The sequence below is a fragment of the Megalobrama amblycephala genome, linkage group LG19 (assembly GCF_018812025.1).
Source record: "Megalobrama amblycephala isolate DHTTF-2021 linkage group LG19, ASM1881202v1, whole genome shotgun sequence".
Taxonomy (NCBI): domain Eukaryota; kingdom Metazoa; phylum Chordata; class Actinopteri; order Cypriniformes; family Xenocyprididae; genus Megalobrama; species Megalobrama amblycephala.
In genome coordinates, this window is record NC_063062.1 from 2,705,739 (window position 1) to 2,731,694 (window position 25,956).

General features: G+C 40.1%; 1 protein-coding gene and 1 long non-coding RNA gene across 4 annotated transcripts in view; one reads left to right on the forward strand and one right to left on the reverse strand.

The window, feature by feature from the left end:
- LOC125254848 (integrin alpha-X-like) overlaps nt 1–25,956 on the reverse strand; it is a 206,363-nt gene that overhangs the window by 112,362 nt on the left and 68,045 nt on the right. For all 3 annotated transcript variants that reach the window (XM_048169690.1, XM_048169689.1, XM_048169688.1), the window contains exons 5-9: nt 14,834–14,948; nt 14,285–14,418; nt 7,954–8,099; nt 7,656–7,809; nt 6,564–6,696 (exon numbers count right to left, since the gene is read on the reverse strand). In XM_048169690.1, the coding sequence (XP_048025647.1) occupies nt 6,564–6,696; nt 7,656–7,809; nt 7,954–8,099; nt 14,285–14,418; nt 14,834–14,948 (682 nt within the window). The remainder of the gene's footprint in view (nt 1–6,563; nt 6,697–7,655; nt 7,810–7,953; nt 8,100–14,284; nt 14,419–14,833; nt 14,949–25,956) is intronic.
- LOC125254849 lies at nt 24,414–25,694 on the forward strand. Its single transcript, XR_007181763.1, has 2 exons — nt 24,414–25,287; nt 25,540–25,694. It is a non-coding gene; the product is annotated as an uncharacterized LOC125254849 (long non-coding RNA).

The window sequence follows — 25,956 nt, forward strand, 5'->3', positions numbered from 1 at the left end:
ACCGGCTCTATCGCATCCTTTGCCAGTAGGACTGCGATCTCCGCACGCAAGACAGGGGTATCGACATCTTTCACTACAGTGAAGTGGACGCCCTTGAACCTGGGGGGACGCCAGGCGAACTGAATCGCGTAGCCGAGCCTGATGGTCCGAATGAGCCAGCGGGACAGACTGGTGAGCGCTAACCAGGCTCCCAGAGACCGCACCAGCAGGACCACAGGCGTACCCGCAGCGGGGCAGCGAGGTGGAACGCAGGGACGCGGCCCGGGAGGCTCTCTCTGCGAGGCGGCCCGAAGCGGCATCACAGTGTGCTCTGCAACACTTACCTGCTTCCACGGGTGGACAGAGGGAGCAGTCGAGGCTTTGACTGCCTGCTGCTCGCTGCTGTCCGCTGGTGACAGAAGAGGGGGATGAGAGTGGTGAGGTTCTTGCCCTCCCACTGCTCTCCGAGCCCTCTTCGGACCCGGAGATAGAGGAAACTGCTCTTTTATTGAAAATTTTGGGTACACAAACAAAAGGAAACAAAGGATTCTCCACCCGGCCCTCCTCCGGGGGAAGGAGCAGTGCGGTCACCATCTCCTGTAGAGCAGTCCCATCCATCTCCGGGTCGCCTGTCCTAGGGCCGCTTGGACTTGGCCTTGCCACCCTTCTTCTTGGGGGGTGGCTGGACGGGCTGGGCACCCCGACCGCGACCGGCTCCAGTCTGAGGTGCTGCGGGCGGTGGTGGAGCAGCAGCTGACCGTCTCGGCAGGATGTGGCTGATGGCCTCAGACCGCTTCTGTATAGCCGAGAACTGTTGGGTGAAGTTCTCGACCGCGTCGCCGAAGAGGCCGGTCTGGGACACGGGGGAATTAAGCAGGGCTCTGAACCGGTTTAAGGAACGAAAACGAAAACCGGAAACGAACGAAATTTTGACCGGAACGTAACCAGAAACGGAAACGAAATCAAATTTAATCGTTCTGAACAGAAACGGTAATTTGAAATGCCCATTAACCGGTTAATGACGTTATTTTATCGTTCCGTTTGATTTGGCAGTCAACCAATCACGAATTCAAATAGTACAGCCTGTGCAAACGTGATGCTGACGCATCCAAAGTGTGTGAAATGCCTGCGCTCATGCTCTACAGTGAGATACCCGCACTGACGCGCTCAGGCTCAGCTGTCAAGTCATCATTGGTTAGGTAAGTCACAATGGCAATGCTGGCATTAGTTTTTCCAATGATATATGTCACCAACCGTCAAGTATTAGGCCTACATTAAGTAAAAATTAATGTCAAGGAATATGCAGCTTGTTGTACCAGCGAGTACAATTTTCAACGTCACATCACGATCCGCAGCGCTTCTGTGAACGGAGAAAACTATAGGCCTACCTATATAACACACATAAAATAAAAGGGAATATTTAAGCCTATAGGCTACGCAAAATATTTCACTTAAATAATTAGGTCTACAGAGTAACAAAGCGAAAGTGGTTATTTGTGGCGCACTTCAAAGATCTAGAAAAGGAAACAGACATTCTGCTTGTTTTCGTTATTTGTGTCTTTTGTAAACGTATGAATTATGTCTTGCTTTTACCTGTATGACCATTAATTACGCAGTAGACCTACAGTTTACTGTCTTATAGAAGTAAAACAAATCCAGTGCTCGTGCCGGCGCCTCACGCGCACGCGCACTAATTTTTGCATTGCTTACTTGATTTCGCAGCTGTTGAATATTAAAATAAAATAATCAACCAAACGTTACACTGCTCAATTCAATTCTGTAATATAATCTGCCGTTTAGCACCCGTGACCACCGCCTGACTGTGCTGTTATATGTGAAGAATGATGTTTTACATCGATAATGTGAGTGAAGTACAAAGCTCATCTAATAAATAATAGTTTAGCATTCGTCTCGAAAATGAAAACAGTTGGATTCATGCCGAATGAGAAAGGTAGGCTACATTCACTTTAATTAGTTTTGCATCATATTTAGTTTTATTTCCAATAAATAAACCTGTTTCTCGCCTTGAATATAGCAATAGAAGCTGGAATGGCGTTAAAAAAAGTAAACATAATTTTTTTGTTGTTAATTTGTTTTTGCTTGACGTTTATATAGCCTAGCCTGAATAGTCCAACTGTTAATTTTAGAGGTTTTGTTGTGGAGTACATAAATAATATAGGGCAGTTTTGTTCATAATTTATGTTTACAAACATTATAAACAAAGGTGTAGGCTAATAATGTAATATAATAAAATGTGGCCTATGCAACTTTTTTCCTCTCAGGAATAGCGTCGGTATTTATAACCAGCAACATTAAACATTAAACCAGCAACATTTGAAACATTAAAACATCTTGAAAAAATACTTTAATTTATAAACCATTGTTTTTCCTTTCGTTTAATAGGTTTACATTTGGAGAGAATCTTGTTATAAAAGATAATTGTAGGCCTACGGCGGCGAATACACTATCTTTGTTTTTTAATAAATAAAATGCAGTACGTATTATTATTATTATTAAGTAGGCTACACGCAGAAAAAAATAAAATAAATAAAAATAACGTTATTAACCGTTATTTTTTTCTTATCAAACCGGTTTCGGAACGTTTATAATAGGAAGGAACGCTGGAACAGAAACGTTAAAATACCGATTCTGCTCGGAGTGGAACGATTGAATTTTTTTTTTTCGTTTTTAAGCCCTGGAATTAAGGAACCTGACTTTGTCGGTATCCCTCATGTCCGCAAGACACAGCCAGAGATGGCGCTCCTGGACCACAAGTGTGGACATCGCACGACCCACTGACCACGCCGTGACCTTCGTTGCACGAAGCGCGAGGTCCGTCGCAGCACGAAGTTCCTGAAGAACTTGTGGGTCAGGACCACCCTCGTGCAGGTCCTTCAGTGCCTTGGCCTGATGGACCTGCAATAACGGCATAGCGTGTAGGGCAGAGGCGGCTTCCCCACAGGCCTGGTAAGCCTTGCCGGTAAGATCCGACGAGTACTTACATACCCGGGAAGGGAGAGACAGCTCCCCCCGCCAGGTGGAGTTAGGCCCGTTCCACAGGGGGTATGCGCATATAACCCTTAGTGCAACCGGAGTGCAGGAGGGGTGAGGGTTCCTAGGGGGTTGGTTCCCCGAAGGAAACGCGCTCACCGTAATCCTCAAGTCACCAGCGCCGCTGCCCGACGCAACCCTCTGGGGAGGATTGGAATGAGGCAGCGGCACCGGGATTCCGCCCCTTTGCAGGAACTGGAGTCTAGACCGCAACTTCGCGACGGTCATCTTCCCACAATGGGTGCATGACTCGTCCACAAACGCCGCCTCAGCGTGCCTTAAGCCCAAGCACGCTATACAGCGTTGGTGACCATCCCGAGTCGCCAGGCAACGACCACATCCAGCAGCACACAAGTAGAACAACATCTTTAAAAAGATGCAAACTACTCGTGTAAGCTCTTTCAGGGACTAACTCTTTTAGGTGCCGAAGCACGCAGGGGAAAAGCCGCTGCAACACAGACAGGGAATGTGCAGCCTGTCGTGTGCACTCTCCTTGCAGACGCTGCCTCTTACCAGCTGTCAAAACAGCTTTTAAGCGCTCTTAAGCGCACCGTTAGCAGCCGTCAAAACGGCTTTCACAGCTGGGAAACAGCTTTCTTTGCTCAAAGAAAAAGGCAAAAGAAAAAAAGTAAAGAAAAGGAGAAACGAAATCGGCCCCGCTGCTGTGCTGTCCTCCTGCACTGGATGAGAAAGAGCAGTCACAAGAGAGAGCTGACTCGTTGAAGTCCGTCTTCAAACACTCACTCGTAGATACCACTATGTTTGCAGTAGTTCGGCTCCGAAGCGAAAAGCTGAAGATGCAACGCACCTGCTGCTCTTTATATACCCGCTGTATAATGCTGCGAGGCGTATAATGCCCGCTGCGAGGCGAGCAGCTGATGCATATGATTGCATGCCAATGTGCATTGGCTCGTTTTAGTTACACTCGAAGTAGATTGGCCTCTCTGGCGAGATTCCTATTCGTATATATACTGAATGGGAACCATCCTTTTAAGTGTTGTGCTGAATCAAACTGAACACAGCAACTTCGACAAAATTCGGCATGTCGCAAACACTCTATGGTAGTCGCAAATCACAAGTGACAGCCAATAAGGAGCGAGGTTTGACGTCGCTGCCGCAAACCTGTGTCGTATTGTTAGAAGTGCCAATTTTGAAAGTTATAGAGACAGAGTGCATTTAGGCCATGATGGGTGCAATCCAACCGTCTCCATTCACTTTGCATAGCGTGATGTTGCCTGCTTGTCATTTCTGACTTATAACAAAAAATAGAACAATGTCTAAAAGCTGCTATGTGACATGGTGTACAGCAAACAAGCTAAAAAACCCAGAAATAAGTTTTTATAAGCTGTCGACCACAAAAAACTAATGTTTAAGGACACAAAAGTGGATATAGGCAGTGAGACAAAGCGCAATGGGTCATATTACTTTAAGAACTACACTGGAGGGGAATGTAATCGGCGACAACATATGCTAAACAAACAAACAACAAAAAAAAAACATTCATTATTTTTAACCATGTCAAAGAATTATTTCACCTGTCGCCGAATACGTTCCCCTCGTTTTTTGGGGTCGACAGCTTATAAAAACTTATTTCTGGGTTTTTTAGCTTGTTTGCTGTACACCATGTCAATTAGCAGCTTTTAGACATTGTTCTATTTTTTGTTATAAGACAGAAATGACAAAGAGACAGCCTCACGCTATATAAAGTCAATGGGGACTGTTGGATTGTTTTCCCTCCCGATGGGCGTGGTTTTCAGATTATGACACGTCGCTCTGTCTCTATGAAACGGCGGATAGGTACGATTATTAATGTATAATGGTTATATTACATTATAAGAATCTTTTCCTCATACGGTGGTATCGTATGACTTCTGAAGACTTGAAATAAAATGCACAAAATAATGGACTACGTTTATGATCAGTTTATGGTGCTTTTTCATATTATGGTGAGGAGCTGTTCCATGAAAAACAAAATAAAAAAAAATTAAATGAGTGCTGATTAAGTGCTGGTTAAATGGTGGGCGAGTGTTCATTTATTTAAAAAAAAAATAATAATGTAAAGTTTAGGCTTGGGTAAAGTGATGGAATGAGATGGATCATGTATCAGGAAGATCTGCAAATGATATGTAACACATTTATAAGTGATTTCTGTATCAGAATAGGGGATACAGAAAGTGTTATAAATGACTTGTATACATATACAAATAATTTGTAACAGGAAAGAAAGGTCTACAAATGATATGTAACATTTATAAGTAATGAATAGTTTATACTTTAGAATAGGGGATGCAGAAAGCTTTGTAAATGATTTATTCATGCGTTTACACATCATCTATAACAGGTGTTGAACACTTTGTAGTGTGTACTGCAGTGTAAGTGTTGACTGGTGAGGGTATTATAGGACATAACTGTCTTCTCTAACACACATGGAGTGTTTAACTCTGTGCACCTGATGTGAGCTTCAGTGGAAGGTAAAACCGGTTCAGAGGTTCACTTTATCACTAGACCCCACACACTCCACACAGAACACAAGTCTGTGCTGATGAGTGAAAGGATTTAACATAATCCACTGGAATCACCTGACTGTAAAGCATTTATAAATGTTTTTCCACTTCAAAACAAATAAATTACTCTTCTTAAAAATAGTGCTTTAGCATACCTGCATGTTTGTGCATTTGAACACTGACCAGCTTACAACTTCATCAATAAATCATATAATGATCATTTACTAATGGTTTGTTCATCATTTGTTCATGATTAACAATTGTTTATTGAGATAATGATACTAAAACAATTGTCATAAATACTTCAATGATTTTTAAGTGATAAATAATGTATAAACTAATAACTTTTAAACCATCTACTAATGATCTGTTTGATATATTTCATGATTTAAACTTTTTTAAAGATTTAACTTACAACACATTTGTAAATCATTAGTATAACACTTATTAATCATTTATGAACATATAATCATGTTTTGTAAATTATTTGTTCAGCATTAACTAATAAATTATAAATGACTTATAACTGAATTAATAAAACATTCATAAAATGTTAGTTTATCACTTATTAATCATTTATGAAGGTATATTCATGTTTTGTAAATGATTTGTTCAACATTATCTAATAATTTATAAATGACTTATAACTGAATTAATAAAACATTCATAAAATGTTAACATATCACTTATTAATCATTTATGAACATATAGTCATGTTTTGTAAATGATTAGTTCATCATTAACTAATAATTTATAAGTGACTTATAACTGAACGTTATTATAAAGTGTTACCAGGTTTGGTATTGTTTTTTTCAGACCACTCATTGTTACTACTCAAAACTGAATAAATGGTAAACTCGAAAGTCTGGTTCAAATGAGTCTTATGTGTTCTTGCCGAAACACCAGTGCAGATACAAATCCACCTGTACAAATATGGCTTTACTTAATTATCCACAACAGAGATAGCTTGTAGGATTTCCTTTACTGAGACTTATTTAGATATGTTAGTTCTCTACTTTTGCCCAGTACCTTCAATGGAGAATATTTTTTCTCTTAGTTGGTTTAGGATCGTGGTGAGAGCACTGAAACTCTCTGTCTCAAACACAAACTTAGGAGACGAAGCAATCACCTCCAGCTCAGGATGAGAATACTCCTTACCAACCTGAAAAAAAAAAATAAATAAATAAATAAATAAATAAATAAATAATAAAAAATATATATATATATATATATATATATATATATATATATATATATATATATATATATATATATATATATATATATAAAAGATAACCAGCATTTATGGAATAGATAGATATTATAGGTTAAAATAAGCCACTTTCACACAATAAATACTGTAAATTACTGTAAAATGGCCAGATTTACTTTTTCAGAAAATGCACCATATCTTCAATTAAAAGGATTTGTGGAAAATTAACACTGTTCATCCAATTTCATTATGTGATGCAAGACAAAAACAATGAATTCGAAGATTAACTCATTATGATTTTTGTTTTTGTTTGTTTGTTTTTTATCACTTACTGCAAAACTGGCCATGATATAAACCAGTGGTTCCAATGGATTTGAAAACTAGGTATGTGTGTTGAACCTCTGCAGGGTTGTGGCCCTGCAGGAACTGAGTTTTGAACCCCTGCTGTATTGCATTAATAGAAGGTCATTTAAAATGAAGTTTTTTGATATAAAGTATTTCTCCAAAATTCATTTATAATAGTATTTTTGTAAGCAATGCAGTGGAACACAAAAAACATTGTCCAGACATTGTAAGTGTTCAGACCGTAATCCTGTTCTTTGTTTACACATAGCATCAAAGTGATAATTTACAGAATTTTTACTGGTAATATTACAACTTCTCATCATGGAAAATTGAAAGAACGGATTTATTGTCATTTTTGTGAAGGTCCTGTCACGGAAATATTTTACTCCCTCTCAGGTCTTTTTCACAAATGATCTCCAATCTAAAAAATGTCCAGAAAAGACTGTATGTGTGAAAGCACTTATAAGCTCTAATAGAGGAGTTCTGTGCCAACCGCATGATAGAGTTTAAGCTGTATTTAACCTGGAATATTTTTTTCAATTTATTTCATTATTCATGTTTACCCCAATGGCAAATCGTGTGATGTTTCGTTCATTTGCTTTCAGGATTACATTCTTAAATTCCTCTTTGGGGTCATTTGATTTTCCATCAGTGATCACCAGCAATAACTTCTGAGAGTTGCTTCGCATTCCCACAGTCTCGGAAAACATCTCTTCACTGAGGGGGAATGAAAGCAATAAACAGCTTCACATCATAGCAGAACCCATTTATATTGCACAACAAATATATGGCAGTACAGTGGAATTTGAACAGTATAAAGTAATCAAATAAATAATTGATTACAATTATGGCTGCACTCACAGTACAAAACGTATTGCAGAAGGCGTGTACGTATCTCCCTGTGCCTGGGTCACATCTTTCATTAGTTGGTCTGGGTCTCGATTCACGGCAAAGTTCTCAAAATGAAAGACGGCCGAAACTCTGGTGGAGAACTTGGCCACTGCCACCTAAGACACAGAATAAATATGAATATAACACCATAGTGATAACAAATAATGGCTGGAGGCTAGGCATCATACACTTGCCAAGTTAAAGGTAGGGTAGGCAATATATTTATAAACACTTTTTGTTGAAACTCTTCACTCTTGGTCTAAATATTAAAACATGTACATATCTCTTCTGTGGAAGTCTCAGGACTAAAAAAAAAAAAAAAAAAAAAAGTCCATCCAATCATTGCATTCAGTCAGTGCCTGTCAGCATACAGTGCTGCTTTAAAGTTTGTGAACCCCTTGAAGAATCTTTGAAAATGTGAATAATTTTAACAAAATAAGAGATATCATACAAAATGCATGCTTTTTTTTTTATTTTTATTTTTTTATTTAGGACTGTCCAGAGTAAGATTTTAATTAAAAATGTTTTTACATATGGTCCACAAGACCATATGTAAAAAGGGGGGGTTGGGCATCCTGGAGACCTACAGACAGGTGAAGGAGCGGACTGGTACGGGGATCTCCAGGGTGGGTTCAGGGGATCTAGGCACCATGGCGGGTCGGGATCCGTAGGGTGCCATGGCGGGTTAGGAACCGTGGGAAGCCATGATGTGTCTGGAGCTTCAGGCAGCCATGGCGGTTCAGGAGCCGTGGGATGCCACGGCGGGTCAGGAGCTTCGGGCAGCCATGGCGGTTCAGGAGCCGTGGGATGCCACGGGGGGTCAGGAGCTTCGGGCAGCCATGGCAGTACAGGAGCCCCACCCACATGTTCCCCACCCACAGGTACATAGCCCGCCCCCCCAAATTTCTTTGGGAGATTTAGTGGTGGCAGGAAAGGGCTCGTGGAATGGAGCAGGCTCATGGGCTGGAACGGGCTTGTGGGCTGAAGCGGGCTCATGAGCTGGAGCGGGGTCTAAAGCTAGCTCGATGACTGGAGCGAAGTCCGGAGCTGGCTCAACGACTGGAGGGAAGTCTTTAGCAGGCTCAGTGACAGAAGCAGAGTCTGGAGACGACTCGGTCACTGGAGCGGAGTCTGGAGACGACTCGGTCACTGGAGCAGGTTCGTGGAGAACTGGAGCGGCCTTGTGGAGAACTGGAGCGGCCTCATGGAGAACTGGAGCAGGCTCATGGTGAACTGGAGCGGGCTCGTGGAGAACTGGAGCGGGCTTGTAGAGAACTGGAGCAGGCTCGTGGAGAACTGGAGCAGTCCAGAAGTCTATGGGTGCTTCTCAATATCCCTCCTCGTCTCCTCGCTCCTCTGTCCTCCATCCTATGACCCGGAAAACGATCGAGCTCAGCCATCTTGAAGGACATATCAATTCTCTAATTGCACCGCGAGGAGGCGAGGATCGAGGAGTGAGGAGGCTTTCTGAGGAGTCATGAGCGAGGATACACCGGTGCATCCTTTGCGGAAGTCTTTCTCGTCGAGAAACCTGACACAGGCATAAATTCTCCTCCCCCTTCATATCTGTCACAATAATTTAAATGTATGCTTTACTTTTACAGTTTAAATAAACTTTATACCTCATATATTTCAACGGGGCATCTTGCTTTATTAATATTTATTATAATTTTTTAAATAACCAAACTTTAACAACATGTGGATAGATTCCTCGAGTGCAACTGATGACGCTTTGAAGTGACGCTAAAGAGAGCGAGGATATATAATTTCACTTGATTCAATTCCTCCATCCTCGCATCTTTTCCTTGCGTCCTTCCCTCGCATCCTGAAGGGGTGGAGCTAAGACGCGAGGAAAGGAAGCGAGGAAAGGAAACGAGGATGCACAAATAAGAATTGAGAAGCACCCTATGACCCACTGGTCCTCCTCCGGCAGCCGTTTTATGGAGGGATTCCGATGCGTTGGCGGCCATTTTCATTAGCGGCTTAAGCTTAGCGGCAGACATTCCTCCCGCCATTTCCCAGTGGGACTCCGATGCGGAGGAGGCCATCCTCTGGGTAGGCTTAGGGACAGGCAGGACAAGATAGGAACCCCCACTGGAGGGGCATTTGGAGGAAACTGGCGGGAGGTGAACTGACCAGGCCGCGTGTATTTCTGAGGGGGCTGGACGAGGAGGATATGTAGTTTCATGAACCTCTTCAATTTCAAAATCAGAACCATTTAAAAAGAGAATCAAATTAATAGACTCGACTAGGGAGAATGAAAAGGCAGTTTCAATATAACAAATAGTCTCCTCGTCCAGGCCCTTCAGAAAACATGCGTTAAGTGGTGCATCTGGCCAGTTCATCAAGCAAGAAAGCTCAGAAAATTCCTCCACATACCTCTCCAGCCGACGACCGTCCTGCCTAAGCCTCCACAATCGGTCCACCGCTGAGATGGGGGACTTGGGGAGTGCGGGAGAGATTGGGTGCAGGTAAATCCCCATCGTGCTGCTGTTGTCCTCACTTTTTGGTCTGTACTTCTGTTACGGTTTTGGTTGCAAGCAGAGAGGAAGCAGAATCGGACGTCAGCAGTAATGGGTTTATTGAACAAGGGAACGGAACAACCAAAACATAAGGCGAACATAAGAACAGACAAGGAGTGCAGGGAAGTGAGTCCATTATAAAGGGAGTGCTGATGATGGAGACCAGGTGCAGGTAAATCAGTGGTGATGGGGAGTTGACGAGGAAGTGAGTGCAGGTGTGGAACAGGGAGAATCATGGGAGATGGAGTCCAGGAGAGACGTGAACTGTAACAGTCAGAGGGCGAGCGACACTGCGCGAAAGAGACCGAGTGTGTCCGAGGCTCTGAGCATTAATAAATTTCTAAACATGGATCAGATTATATGCAATCATTAAAACAATTCTACTGTATGGGGTGGAATTTGGGGACCAATATTACAGTTATAAAATTGGGATAAAAGTTTAATAGAAAGAACACAACAGCCATTTACTATAATTCTAGCTAGCATTTCAATACCGTTTTACATTTGCAGCAATGGTTACAGCTATAATTCTACAATATAAAAATTTGAGATCTGTAGATGCATACCATGAAAATAAAAGACTGCAATTATTTGGAAAGTCCAAAAGTATTGCAATGTCTTATAGCAAAACAATAGGTATATAAAAAACATTAAAGCTCAAAAAATAAAATAAAGCTTTAAAAGCTCTTCCTGTCTGCACTTCATTCATTATGTAGCTGTGTAACAAATATGTTACCATGTTTATGTGAAAAGTACGTGATGCTTTGATGTAGTAGAAGAATGAACTTCACATGAGAGTTCAGGTATTTCAAAGGGTATCAGAGGCCTGGTCAGAAGCACTTGTTTAAAGCTGAGAATGTTTTATTTATTGATTTGTTTCTTGCAAAAATCAGCATGGTGGAACCCATTTTCTTGCATTGTATGCATCCTACAAAGCTTGAATTTCCTGCAGATTAAAAAAATGCATCTGTGTTCTGATAAAGAAAGTCATGTACACCTGAATGGCATAGGTTAAGTAAATAATTGTAATCATTATGATAACAGTTTTAAGAAGGAAAAAACAATATTAAAGAGAAAAATGTAAATTGTACAGTCCATTGAGGAGAACTAGTGTGTCGATAAACCTTAAGAAGGGACCACAAAAAAAAAAAAAACAACATGTTACACCAACTTTGAACAGATCTGGCAAGAGGTCTCTGATGAAACTGGTCACGCCCAGGTCTGAGATTTTTTTTTTTTGTAATGTTAGTAAACATAGCAAATTGCAAAAGAGTTATCATTAACACTGCACGTTTTAAAGAGGTCATATCATAAAAATCAGACTTTTCCCGTGTTTAAGTGCTATAATCAGATCTCTGGTGCATCTACCAGCACAGAAAATGTGAAAAAGGACAACCCAGTAACTTTGTTTTGGTAAGCCTTTCTCTGCAAGCATGAGACAAATTGAGCCGTTCTGATGTTGCTCCAATTGTGACGTAGGAATGGGATCTTATTATAATATTACCGCCCCCTGAATCTGTATGTTTCCACCCATGGCGCCGCCATTGTTTTCGCAAGCGACGAGTAACACTGGTCCTGAAGTGCAGCATCTGCCTGTCCCGCAGTTTAGCTACAACCCTGATCAAACACACTTGAATGTCTTCAGGATTACTAAAGCTACGTGAAGGAAGGTGAGTTGTGTCAGAGCAAAACTCTGCAGGACAGCAGCACTCAAGAACGTCCATCCCTGAGCTTGTGATATGTCTCAGCTATGTAAACATTATCACTGATCTGTTAACGTCTATAATAGCAAACATATGAGTCTCCATAAACTCTGAGCCACTATGGACGCAGTGGTGCAAATTTATTTATGAAGGGAATGTGGCTAGATAAATTCATATAGCAGTATGTGTAAGTTATTAATACTAGAATGCTTCACACGATCATCAGTAAAACAGGATTTGCACAGAAATTGATTCTCAAAGATGGATTAGTACCAACTGATCCAATTTCATATATATTTACTTCATGATGATTTTCTTCCTGAATGTATTTAGTTAGCACGTTGCTAATGTACTGTTAAATGTGGCTAAAGTTACCATTGTTTTTTACTGTATTCACGGAGAACAGAGCCATTTAATTATTTTCATTTTAACCCAAAAAAGTGTATAGTCTGTATAATTCATAAACGCATTGAGTCTCTCCAACAGTGTGTAGCTTTAGCCATGTTAGCTGTGCAGCACGCTATCAAAGTCATTCAGAATCAAATTTTTGCAAACATCCATAAAATACATGGCATACTTATGTTATATGCTGCATTAAGAATAGTTTGTAATGATCCATTTTGTGAGTTAAATTTGTTTTCTTTTTGTGTTAGCTTCAGTATTATGTATGCCTCAATGTACTAGAATGACGAGCGAGCTTGGGGGCGGGGAGCACAAGCTCATTTGCATTTAAAGCAACCCACCCACAAAAACGGCTTGATTTTGCTCACACCCAAATCGGGGCAAATTTGACATGCTATAATAAATGATCTATGGGGTATTTTGAGCTGTAACCAGAGAATTATATTACGTCTTGTCAAAAGGGGCATAATAGGTCACCTTTAAATGAAACAGAAAATGAACTGTTTAGTAGATGAACGTAAATAAAACTTAAAAAGTAAATAAATGAGCGTGTATGTTTGTTTGTTACAGTAGAGAAAACAAGGCAATATAGGCCTATCATCTTAACAGAAACAGGGGCAAAGACATGACCTGATAGTTTAGCTGTGTGTTTAGGAAATGAATGATTGTGTTTTCCCAGTTGAGAGGAGTGAATAATTAAGTGATTGAGTGTATGTCTGTATGCTATAGTTGTATGCTATATACAGGTAACATGAATTTGCATGTGCATCACAAATGCACAGATAGTAGGCTACTGCACGTATGCACAAAGTTTGCAAAAGTACATGACTCTGCCCTTAATAAATCAGAAATAGCCTACTTGTAAATCAATTTATTGAAGGCCTACTAATTTACACACACACTCGGTCTCTCTCGCGCATTGTCGCTCGCTCTCGGACACACTCGATCTCTCTCGCACAGGTTTGCTCGCTCTTGGACACACTCTGTCTCTCTCGCGCAGGTTCGCTCGCTCTCAGACACACTAGGTCTCTCTCGCGCAGTGTCGCTCGCTCGCGGCGTTCGCTTCACTTTTGTCCAGTCCAGTCCAGCACACCTTGCTCATGCAGACATCACAAGTCATCAGCGGAAAGTAAAGTTATGCAGAGTTGTAGACAGACAGTTACTGAGCACCACAAACAAATAGCAGCCACATAGGGTTGTGCGATTAATCATAATTGATTTTTGATTTCAATTTTGGCTTCCAACATTTATGAAAAAAATATAATTGAGGTAAAATGATTATTGTGCCACTGCCACATTTCCTTTCTGCGCACCTTCCTTTACTTTGAGACATGAGGTAAATTAATGCTGTCTCTCGTGAAGCTTTGCAGACTCTGCTGTGTGCGGTCATGTGTTTTGAAGGAGTAATGGCATTGGAGCGCTCTGAAGGGAAGGTGGGATATCATGCTTTCAAAGCTAGCTTGTTATTGCTAGCCTCTTCAAAATTTCCTACCTTACTTTTAAATGACTACAGAGAAAAACTAGGCAACACACAGTAAATGGATGAGGATTATACCAGATTTTCATGTCATTCAAACACCAATGTTCAACCCAAAATCTATAGACTGGGAAAAAATATGTGCAAAAGTTTTGTATTCCAGTCTTAAAAGACATAGACACACTGTACATACACACCTGGGCTCGTGTGTCCAAGAACAAGGCAATTAAATTCTTGATGAATCTGATCATTGTTTCAAAATTTTCTGCGGTAATACTGCCTGAGTCATCAAACAGAATAATTGCATCCAGCGGGGGAATATCATGACACTCTGAAACACACAAAAACACAATCTGCAGGTTGACATAAAACTGCATGGCAGCAGTGTTCCATGTGGATATTATAGTTAGAACACAGGCTTTTTCTACAAAAGGCTAGTTGATAAATGACAAATGCAAAATATGTATGTCAAGCGGATACACACACAATAAAAATTTAAAATCCACATTCCAAAAAATATTAAAAAATTAAATATTATTGAAAATAGTTCAATAAAATTATATAATAAAAGTAACACATAATATTTATATATAATCATATTTTTACATAAAATGCAAAAAATAATTTGATTTTTAGTAGGTCAAGAGAAATATATATATATATATTTTTTTTTTTTTTCAGAACACAGCATTAGAATAGTAATATTGTGACTGAGGAATTGTATTATCAGCTCAGTGTTGTAATACCCTGGAAAGCTGGCTTCATCATGTCAGCAGCAGTGAAGTGAGGGCTGATCTCCACACACTGACCATTAAGATAGTTAAACCCCTCACATTTGTGCATCAAACGAGGACCACACACCTGGAAGAGAGCCAGAGAGATGTTAAAAAAGAACCTGAGCTTTTAAATTGGGAAAATAATAAACTAATTGTGGTGTTTTCACCATTTTCAATAGAACACACTCCATGCGGTGTACCACTAACGCTTTTCTTTTATTCTTGTTCTCCGCATTACTCAAACACAATTTCTCACTAGAGCCACCTAGTGGTGCAATTCCAAATTACATATATTATAGTAAGCAATTAGTATAATTTGAACATTAAGTATTGTATGCTTCTCAACACAACATCTCCCCCGTTACTCAAACAGAATTGCTTCTCTTATAAGATCATTACCTTATTCAAGTCTTATTTACTCAAACAAAAACTTATCTCAAATAAGCATATTCAAACTTTTATGCATTCAAACAAGGCATTCAAATGCACATAATGAAATCTTCTGACACTCTTTTATCCTTTTAACAGAATAACATTTATCAAACATTTCAGGATTCAATGTACATTTTACTTTTCTAGATAGGCAGCGATCTGCCTACACCCTTTACATATCTTCTTGGTCTGACTTATTTCTTATCAGACACATTACTCCATCACATAGTCTTGAGTCCACAAAGGTGGGCGTCTCTGTCTTAAGCCCCTGTTCAGACTCAAAGCAGTGTTCTCCGTTGTACAGCCTCATTCAGTTATTTCATCCTGTGCAGAGTTTTCCTTTCTTTCTGGGCATAGTGAAAGACGTGCCAAATTCCATCTTTTCCCATCACTTAAGATGAAAAAACTCGGTCCTGTTTGTTGTTGTACTGACAACGGATCAGTGAACCAGGCTTCTCCTTTTTTCACATGAAAAGACTTCCTCAATCTCACCTTATCTCCAACCGCAATTTTAAGGAATTTAGATCCTCTCTTATAATCGTATATTGTTTACTTTGTTATGGGCCTTATGATCAGTTCTTAAAGTGAAACGATGTCCCCACACATACATTCTCCACTTTTCAACCGCCCAAACACACACACAAGTGCCTCCTTCTCCACAGTAGAGTATGTCTGCTCAGACGTTGATAGTGTCCTGGATGCAAAAGCTATCACATATTCAACACCATCAGGATGTAGATGTGTCAGAACAGTGCCAAGGCCGTAATCTGAGGCGTCTGTAGTAATGAATGTGGGTAGGGAAGGATCATAAATAGCAAGAACGTGGCTCTCCAGCAACATTCTCTTAAGCATATCAAAGCTACTGACAGTCTCTTTACTCCACTATAGTGGTGTTTGTGCATCAGCTCGGAGCATTTGCCTCAGTGGAGGCAAATTCTCAGATGACAACCACAGTAGATAGTTTGGAAGTTATTTGGTGATCCACAAAGTGAGTCCTAGGAATGAACGTGAAGCTACCATGTCTGTAGGTCGAGGTGCCTCCGCAATGGCAGTCAGGTGGTCTGGGCTGGGACATAGTCCTTCTTTAGAAATGATATGGCCCAGGAACGGAATGCTTGCTTGGTTGACAGAGCTTTTGTCAAAGTTAATCTGCAAGCCAACCTCCTCTAGCCTTTGACGAAAAGCTTGGAGGTTCTTATCATGGGCCTCCTGAGAATTACCATACACTATAATGTCATCAAAGTAATTCTGTACACTGTCCAGCTCCCTTAGGAGCATAATTTTTTTGAAGGCTGATGGCACTGTAGCCAGCCCAAATGGAACCCGAGTGAAACAGAAAAGGCTTTTGTGCACTATGAACACAGTCAGATTACAACTGTCAGGATGGAGAGGCAGCTGATGGTAAGCAGAACTCAGATCAATTTGACTGTAATGTGAAGCACCTGCAAGTTTTGTAAACAAATCCTCCATGTGAGGTAATGGGTAGCAATTCATAATCACATTCTTATTGGGTTCACGGAGGATATATATGTACAGTCAAACCAACATTATTATTCAGACACCTTGAACATTTCATTCATTAATACAGTTTATTCACTACAGTTGAATATTTAAAAATAAAATGGTAATAAAATATGACAAGCTCTTAGAGTTAAACTGTATCAGAAATTAATCTTAATTATGTCAGATAACACTTAAGCAAAGTGTTAAATAACACAAATAACACAGGTCAAAGTGTCTGAATAATTTTTGGTTCCAAATGTTACTGGTAGGCCACTGAATGAAGAATTTTTGGATATAATATGTCACAGTTTAATTTATTTTGCTATCCTCACTTACATAAATGAACTACAGTGTCCTGCACCCACCTGTAAAAATATATCAAAAATGTCTGAATCATTTTTGTTTTGACTATAGTACCTCACAGAAGTGAGTACACCCCTCACATTTTTGTAAATATTTTATTATATCTTTTCATGTGACAACACTGAAGAAATGACACTTTGCTACAATGTACAGTAGTGAGTGTACAGCTTGTATAACAGTGTAAATTTGCTGTCCCCTTAAAATAACCTAACACACAGCCATTAATGTCTAAACCACTGGCCACATAAGTGGGTGCTTCTCAATTCTTATTTGTGCATCCTCGTTTCCTTTCCTTGCTTCCTTTCCTCGCGCTTAGCTCCACCTCTTCAGGATGCGAGTGAAGGATGCAAGGAAAAGATGCAAGGACAGAGGAATTGAATCAAGTGAAATGATATATCCTCGCTCCCTTTAGCGTCACTTCAAAGCGTCATCAGCTGCACTTAAGGGACCTATCCATATGTTAAAAAGTTTGGTTATTTTAAAAAATTATAATAAATATTAATAAAGCAAGATGCCCCGTTGAAATATATGAAGTATAAAGTTTATTTAAACTGTAAAAGTAAAGCATACATTTATATTATTGTGACAGATATGAAGGGGGAGGAGAATTTATACGTGCGTTACGTTTCTTGGTGAGAAAGACTTCCGCAAAGGATGAACCTGTGTATCCTCGCTCATGACTCCTCAGGAAGCCTCCTCACTCCTCGATCCTCGCCTCTTCACGGTGCAATTAGAGAATTGAAATGTCCTTCAAGATGGCTGAGCTCGATCGCTTTCCGGGTCATAGGATGGAGGACGGAGGAGTGAGGAGACGAGGAGGGATATTGAGAAGCACCCAGTGAGTACACCCCTAAGTGAAAATGTCCAAATCGGGCCCAATTAGCCATTTTCTCTCCCCGGTGTCATGTGACTCGTTAGTGTTACAAGGTCTCAGGTGTGAATGGGGAGCAGGTGTGTTAAATTTGGTGTAATTGCTCTCACTCTCTCATACTGGTCACTGAAATTTCAACATGGCAAAGAACTCTCTGAGGATCTGAAAAAAAGAATTGTTGCTCTACATAAAGATGGCGTAGGCTATAAGAAGACTGCCGAGACCCTGAAACTGAGCTGCAGCACGGTGGCCAAGACCATACAGCGGTTTAACAGGACAGGTTCCACTCAGAATAGGCCTCGCCATGCTCGACCAAAGAAGTTGAGTGCATGTGCTCAGCGTCATATCCAGAGGTTGTGTTTTGGAAATAGATGTATGTGTGCTGCCAGCATTGTTGCAGAGGTTGAAGGGGTGGGGGATCAGCCTGTCAGTACTCAGACCATACGCCACATACTGCATCAAATTGGTCTGCATGGCTGTCGTCCCAGAAGGAAGCCTCTTCTAAAGATGATGCACAAGAAAGCCCGCAATCAGTTTGCTGAAGACAAGCAGACTAAGGACATGGTTTACTGGAACCATGTCCTGTGGTCTAATGAGACCAAGATAAACTTATTTATCAGATGGTGTCAAGCGTGTGTAGCGGCAACCAGGTGAGGAGTCCAAAGACAAGTGTGTCTTGCCTACAGTCAAGCATGGTGGTGGGAGTGTCATGGTCTGGGGTTGCATGAGTGCTGCCGGCATTGGGGAGCTACAGTTCATTGAGGGAACCATGAATGAGCAGAGCATGATCCCCTCCCTTTGGAGACTGGGCAGCAGGGCAGTATTCCAACATGATAACGACCCCAAATACACCTCCAAGATGACCACTGAAGAAGAAGCTGAGGGTAAAGGTGATGGACTGGCCAAGCATGTCTCCAGACCTAAACCCCACTGAGCATCCGTGGGGCATCCTCAAACTGAAGGTGGAGGAGCGCAAGGTCTCTAACATCCACCAGCTCCATGATGTTGTCATGGAGGAGTGGAAGAGAACTCCAGTGGCAACCTGTGAAGCTCTGGTAAACTCCATGCCCAAGAGGGTTAAGGCAGTGCTAGAAAATAATGGTGGCCACACAAAATATTGATACTTTGGGCCCAATTTGGACATTTTCACTTAGAAGTGTACTTACCAGTGTTAATTTCGTTAACGAAAACTATGATGAAAAATGTTCGTTGACAACCTTTTTTCCATGAATAAGACTAGACGATGAGAAACGACAACAATTTCATTTAACGATAACGTGACTAAACAACGTGCAATATTGTTGATGAAAAAAGACTAGACTGAAATGTGACTAAAAGACTAAAAACTTTACTAAAATCACTCTTTTGAAATCATTTTTTGTTTTTGTAAAATAAAGGAGACAAAACATTACAGACTGTTTTACCAGCGTTCATGCTTAAGGTTGCCAGATTTCCAGACTGTAAACCCCCGATCAAAGCTTATCTGTTAAAAGAACACGTTTTACATAATCTTTGCAATCTGGCAACCACGCACACAAGCTCCCTCTACAGGAAGAAGCGCTGATGATCTGAAAACACAGACAAGTAAAGCCGAGTTCAGACTGCACGATTTCCAAAGCAGTCGGGTCACTGTTCTTTTCACACTGCATGACTATCTTGGCCAGCATTCAGTCGCTGCTGTGTTCAAACTGCACGATGGATCGGCGACAGACGGTTTCACACTGCATGACTTTACAATAGGAAGAATCGCCGACAACTCTGTCTGGCACGCAAACTACGTTTCACAACCAAATACACGCGAGATGTGACAAGGAAACAACGCGATATCACGCGTGCAGGACCGGAGTTATTATTATTATTATTATTAAAAACGGTAGCCCGCAAGAAGCTTGAAATACGAATTGCCTGTGCGCTGATTTGCAGCGAATATAAGAAAAAGAAAAGAAAAATATGGAGGAGGAAATGGTTGGGGAGACTGTGGATTGTGTGTTCTGCAACGAGAGTTGGAGGTAAATACATAACTTTTCAATGTGCTGCTGTTGCGGATGGTCAAGCAAATGTTTGTGTTTTGTTTCCGTTTGATACAATTGTGTGAATGAAGATGCTTGCTGATATTGTGATCTATAACTCCTCCCCGAACTCCCCGCTGCTCTGTATCTTGCTCTCTCATTGGCTGTCGGTCATCGCTGATGTAGTTTTCAGTCAGAACACTTTTCACACTGCAGGATTTTGAATCGCCGACAGGTCCAGATATTTAGCATGCCAAATATCTCACGGACGTCGGCGACTCGTCGGTGATTCTCTCAGATCGCGTCTTTGCTCATTCACACTGCGTGATTGTCACTCGCGTGAACGAGCTCCGATTTGCCTGTGATTTCGGGCATTTGTCGGCGATTTCTCAAAACCTGTCGGCGAGCCAAAATCGGGGCTAAAATCGTGCAGTCTGAACTCGGCATAAGCTGGAGTTCAGCGATCTTCATTTGAGATTTTCTACTTAAAGGGATAGTTCACCCAAAAATGAAAATGCTTTCATCATTTACTCACCCTCAAGTTGTTCCAAATCTGTATAAATTTCTTTGTTCTGTTGAACACAAAGGAAGATATTTTGAAGAAAGTTTGTAACCAGGCCACTTTGGGGCACCATTGACTTCCACAGTAGGAAAAAATTTACTATGGAAGTCAATGGTGCCCCAAAACTGTTCAGTTTAACACATTCTTCAAAATATCTTCCTTTGTGTTCAACAGAACAAAGAAAATTATACAGATTTTGAACAACTTGAGGGTGAGAATGATGATAGAATTTTCATTTTTATAGAGGGTATGCATCGACGTCACTTTCGCGCCGAAAACGCGCTCCCTCAGCTGGACTGAGTGGCAAAAGAACCTGCTGCGTGACTGGATTTAACAGGGGAAACTGTGAAAACGTGAGTAAAACTAACGAATTACACTAAAGGTTGGAATTGAATGTGTTCCTTACAACTTGTCAAATAAACCTAATCCATGGATATTGACATGCAGCCTGGAGTCGTGTTTCCTGACATTTATATGTGCCCGATTTCGACGGCGGGGAGACACATAAAGCAAATCTGCCTGTGAATTTTATATAACTACAATATAGGTTTAAATCCACGTAATCACTTATATCAATGTTATATCGTCATATTGTCCAGCCCTAAAACATATATAGTTTTATAGTGTAGTTTGTGTCAGTTGTTTATTAAAAACACCCAATTATGCAGAATATAAGATGGAAAATAATTGATTGTCAAACTAATATATAACAATACAATATATAAGGTATGATTTTACCTCAAAATCCAACAATTTGACACAAAATGATAACTAAAACATGTTTCTCTGCCTGGAGTCGAGCTGTTTCTGTGAAATGCAGTTATCCATTTGCTTTTTTCCCTGTTGCTTTCTGTAGTTTTTAAATATATACCTCAGGGTTTGTGTCAAAGCTATTTGTACAGTCAGTCACAAAGCTCTTTCACGTTTTGGATGTGTTTTGTGTGTTTTTCGCGACCATTCATGGCGAAAATCAATGCTGCTGCTCAAGGGGCTCGCACACCGGACGCGAAGCTCAGCGCCGCGACAGGTCTTTCAAATTCGAACGCATTGTTTTATATTTTTTTCTGAGTCGTAGCTGGGAGCCACGGACAGGCGCCGAATGTTGCCGCCGGTGTGCGTACACAAACAATGCGTTCTAATTTTAAAGATGTGGCGAGGCGTGCCCTCTTGAGGGTGCGAGCCCCTTCAGTCTTTTGCCACTCAGTGGCCGTGACTGCAGTCACGTGCATACCCTCTATTGCGCTGCTCGTTTGCTGACTAAATATGCAGGGATTTAGCACTTACTAGCATGAAGAACAAAAATCCATGGGTTTCAAAGACGTCACTTCCGCTATGCCCGTCGCCATATTTGTGTCCGGTCACAGCTGCGCGCTCTGTTTAAGGGTGTGTCTCAATCAGTTCCCTAGCTCCCGAGCTCGTGAATCAGTATATCGTGTATACGAATTCGGGCACTGATAAGGACAGTAAAAGATGCTGGTTCACTACACATTGGGACACTTATGACTCTATTTCCGGCGACGTGACAACGTCCTCATTGTACAACATCACTACTGGTATTTATGAACAACAACAGAGCTGATATTTTCTGACATTACTTGTAATGTTATTTAAAGTACATTGTGATTAATTATTTGCTTGTTACATATACGTGCAACATTTCAGCCGTGAATAAATTATAAATGTTAGCTAGATTATGTTCATTACCTGTCTAGCGATGTATGTTTATGCTGAAATATAATAAAATAACGGTTTGTATTTTAAAAAACATCTATCGCGTATCGTTATGTGTAGTGAGTTGGCTCACGTGATTCAAGTTTCGCGCTTCAGAACTTCCGTTAAGGGAGCATAGTGAGCGTCGATGCTCCCTGGTTTTCACGGTGCATTGTGGGACTTTTGAGGGAGCGAACGTTTCAGTGCCCTGGAAGGATTCCCAGCAAACAAGGGACGTCCCCCGGACGTTGTGAACGTCCGTTAAGGTCCGCGTTTGGTCCGCTTTGTAACGTTCGCTGGCGGACGTTCGGAGGACGTCCGCGTTTGGTCCGCTTTTTAACGTCCGCTGGCGGACGTTCGGGGGACGTCCGCGTTTGGTCCGCTTTTTAACGTTCGCTGGCGGACGTTCGCCGGACGTTCGGGGGACGTCCGCGTTTGGTCCGCTTTGTAACGTTCGCTGACGGACGTTCGGAGGACATTCAAGTCCTTGCCAGTTTGCGAAAGTCCTACTGACGTCCCTCATCTGGTATTTCCATAACAACACTTGTAAAAAAAAAAAAAACAGCGTTGCCTTTTATCAACAGACCTTACACCTTGAAACTCAGACAAAGGGCAAATGAAACTAAACCTACTGGATTTAAAGGAGGTTGTGTTCCTTAAAAATCCCTTTAAACATGATAATGGATTTACAGAAACCATGATTGTTTTGTTGTGCAGGTTGATATTATGGTTTTAGTAAAAATAGTAGTTGAATTCTGGTCATTCTACAGAAAAGTCCACTTTTGGTATGACAAAATGTCTTAAAATGTATTTCTTTTTCTAACGTTTAAACTTAGACCACATTATTATATTACACATTGACTTTATGAATACAAATGACAGCTTTATGATTTATTATTATTATTATTATTATCATTTTGTGCATTTAAAGACAGCATGTACCATTTTTTTTGTCACTGGTGTTACCATACTTCTCTGGCATTTTAAACATTTTTATGAAATGATATTTCTCAATTTTTTTTCAGCACATGCAGTCAGAGTTACAGAAAAAAAGATAATGAAAAAAATAAGGAGATTATGTGTTTTTTTTTTCAATCAGGTTAGTTAAAAGTGATTGAATTATGCTAATTTAATTATGCATGTATTTGCTATAACAATGGAAATATTTGAAAAACAGTCATAAACAAGTAATGCAATCCTTTACATCTTAATTCTTGAGTTTAGCAGAATTCAATGAATGTAAAAGTATTATCATGTCACATATGACACATTTTATTTAATGAGACAGACAAAAAACAGTAACAACAGTGACACAATGAATCACCAGTGACAGATACGACCAAAGATAGCCTACTTATTCTTCAACTATAATCAAGGAGAGGAGACTACATTTTTTGCATTTTTTATAGAATCAAAGACTTTTCATTGACACTTAGTGAAACCAGTCAGTAAAAGATCATAAACAACATTTTAAAAATGTCTGTAAAATACGCTGTCCGTAATGTCGCTGTTTCTCAGCTTCTCAGTTTAGCCAAATACCCTCAATTTAGCCATATCTGACCAAAGGAGGATTAACAATAGGAAAAAAAGTTAGAATCACATTATTTAGTGCTATTTTATGCAAAATAACTAAATAAATAGCTTTGAATAAAGTTTTTTTTTTCTATAAACAACACCAGTGACAGTAACACCAGTGACATTTTTCATGAAAAATGTTGTCAATCATGGTATATTCACTAAATTAAGTAGTTTAATCCATTTGTATTCTAGTTTTTTAAAATTCCCTAATAATAAAGTAGGTCACACCAGTGACTTCAACTAAAAGCTTCATATGAAATTATGATTTTCTAATTAAAATTTCTGATAACTGAAAAGAGATAGTGGTCTTTCCATGTGTCTTTCTTCGTGGATCTTCAGGAAATAGGAAGAAGGTAGTCAATTGATGTCAACAGTGTGATTTTTATTTCAAAATAAGAGATTTTTGTTAAAGGTAACACCAGTGACACAACACCAGGGTTTTTTTATATATATTTTATAATATTTATTCAGCATTTGTTTTTGTTTTTTTATGTCATTTACATAATATATTTGACAGTTATGCATACATTATTGTATTTAAACCCTGTTGCTGAGCTCAAAATAAAGCACTTTCCCACATGACTGTGGGGACGAGCACTTCTGTGGTGTTTGGAATTTTTATAATTAAAAAACAAATACTGCCACATTGATGCGCAAGAAGGTTTAATTGTTCAAATATTGTTTCATATTAAAATATAAAAAAAAAAAATTTTCAATATAAAAAAAAAGTGTTTTCAAGTGTAATATTTCTGTAAAGGGACAGAAAAGTTGACTTTTCTGTAGAATGACCCATTCATTGTAAAATGAAGCAGTAACTTCAACCTACTACTAACTAATTAAAGATGTCATCAGATCATGTGTGCTTTCAGCAGTTATCATTTTAAACATCAAAATCATGATGCCCCCCAACAGCAGGCTACTGAATATAAGATGTGGGATAATATAAGAATGGGACATTTTATCCAAGTCATCTCAATGGTAAAAAGTGTCCCAATCACCCTGAACTGGAGCTCTAAAATAATGTTATTGACTTCAACTGATGAATGCAGCCAAAGAAAAGATGAAGAATGGAAAAGCACTTTGCTGGCAAAGAAATTGGAAAATAACACAGGTAAGACAATTCCTATACCCATAAATACCTGTCAAACATGGTTTTATTAAAGAAAAGTTATTTAAAAAAATTACTTTAATTTTTACACATAAGAAAGGTATAGCATGTGGCAAAAAGTGTAATATAGCCACACTGTGAGATACAAGCAAGTGACGATCGAGTGACGTCATTCTTTAGGTTACGCGCATGTATCCATGGCAACGCTCGGCTGCGTCGACAGTTAACGGTCCTGCCGGTGATTTTCTCAGATGAGGCCTTGAGTTTTCTCTTTCGTCGGTCGAAAAGGTATTTTAAATTTTAGTTTAGCAGACATTAGCTACCATAACCACTGTTTATCTTGTAAAGTTTAAATTATATGACAAGATTACATTTACAAACGCTTGCTGAAGTTGTTGTCCGTCGCGGCTGACCGTTACGGCCTATTTTCAAATGTACGCTAATCTTGGTCTCACGAATCCAAATTGTCAGTAACAAATGTTTCTTAATAGACAAACGATACCTGAAACATTATTGAATGTGTTCATTTTGTCGTTTTAGGTTAGAAGCCATCGAAAAAACTGCCATCGGACTAACGTACCACAGCTGACAACGAGAGACGCGCGTGCACAACTGCATAACACACACACGGAAAGAGCACAACAATTATGAAACTGCTCATTTATTATAAATAAATAAATGTATTTTTCTCCTTACAACTTGTTTGTGTTCTTTTGTTAACCTAGAAGTAAAATAAAAAAACAATAAGAGGACTTAATCGAAAGTCCCCTAAACGTCCCGAATGGCCGCTGAACGTCCTGTGAACGTCCCCGTGAACGTCCGGAGGACGTCTTTGCGGACGTCCCCGGGACAGCCAGAGGACCCTACACATGGACGTTCGGGGGACGTTCGCAGAGGCCATTCAGGGGACGTTCTGGGGACCTTTTTTTGTTAGCTGGGTTCTGCGATTGAGACAGC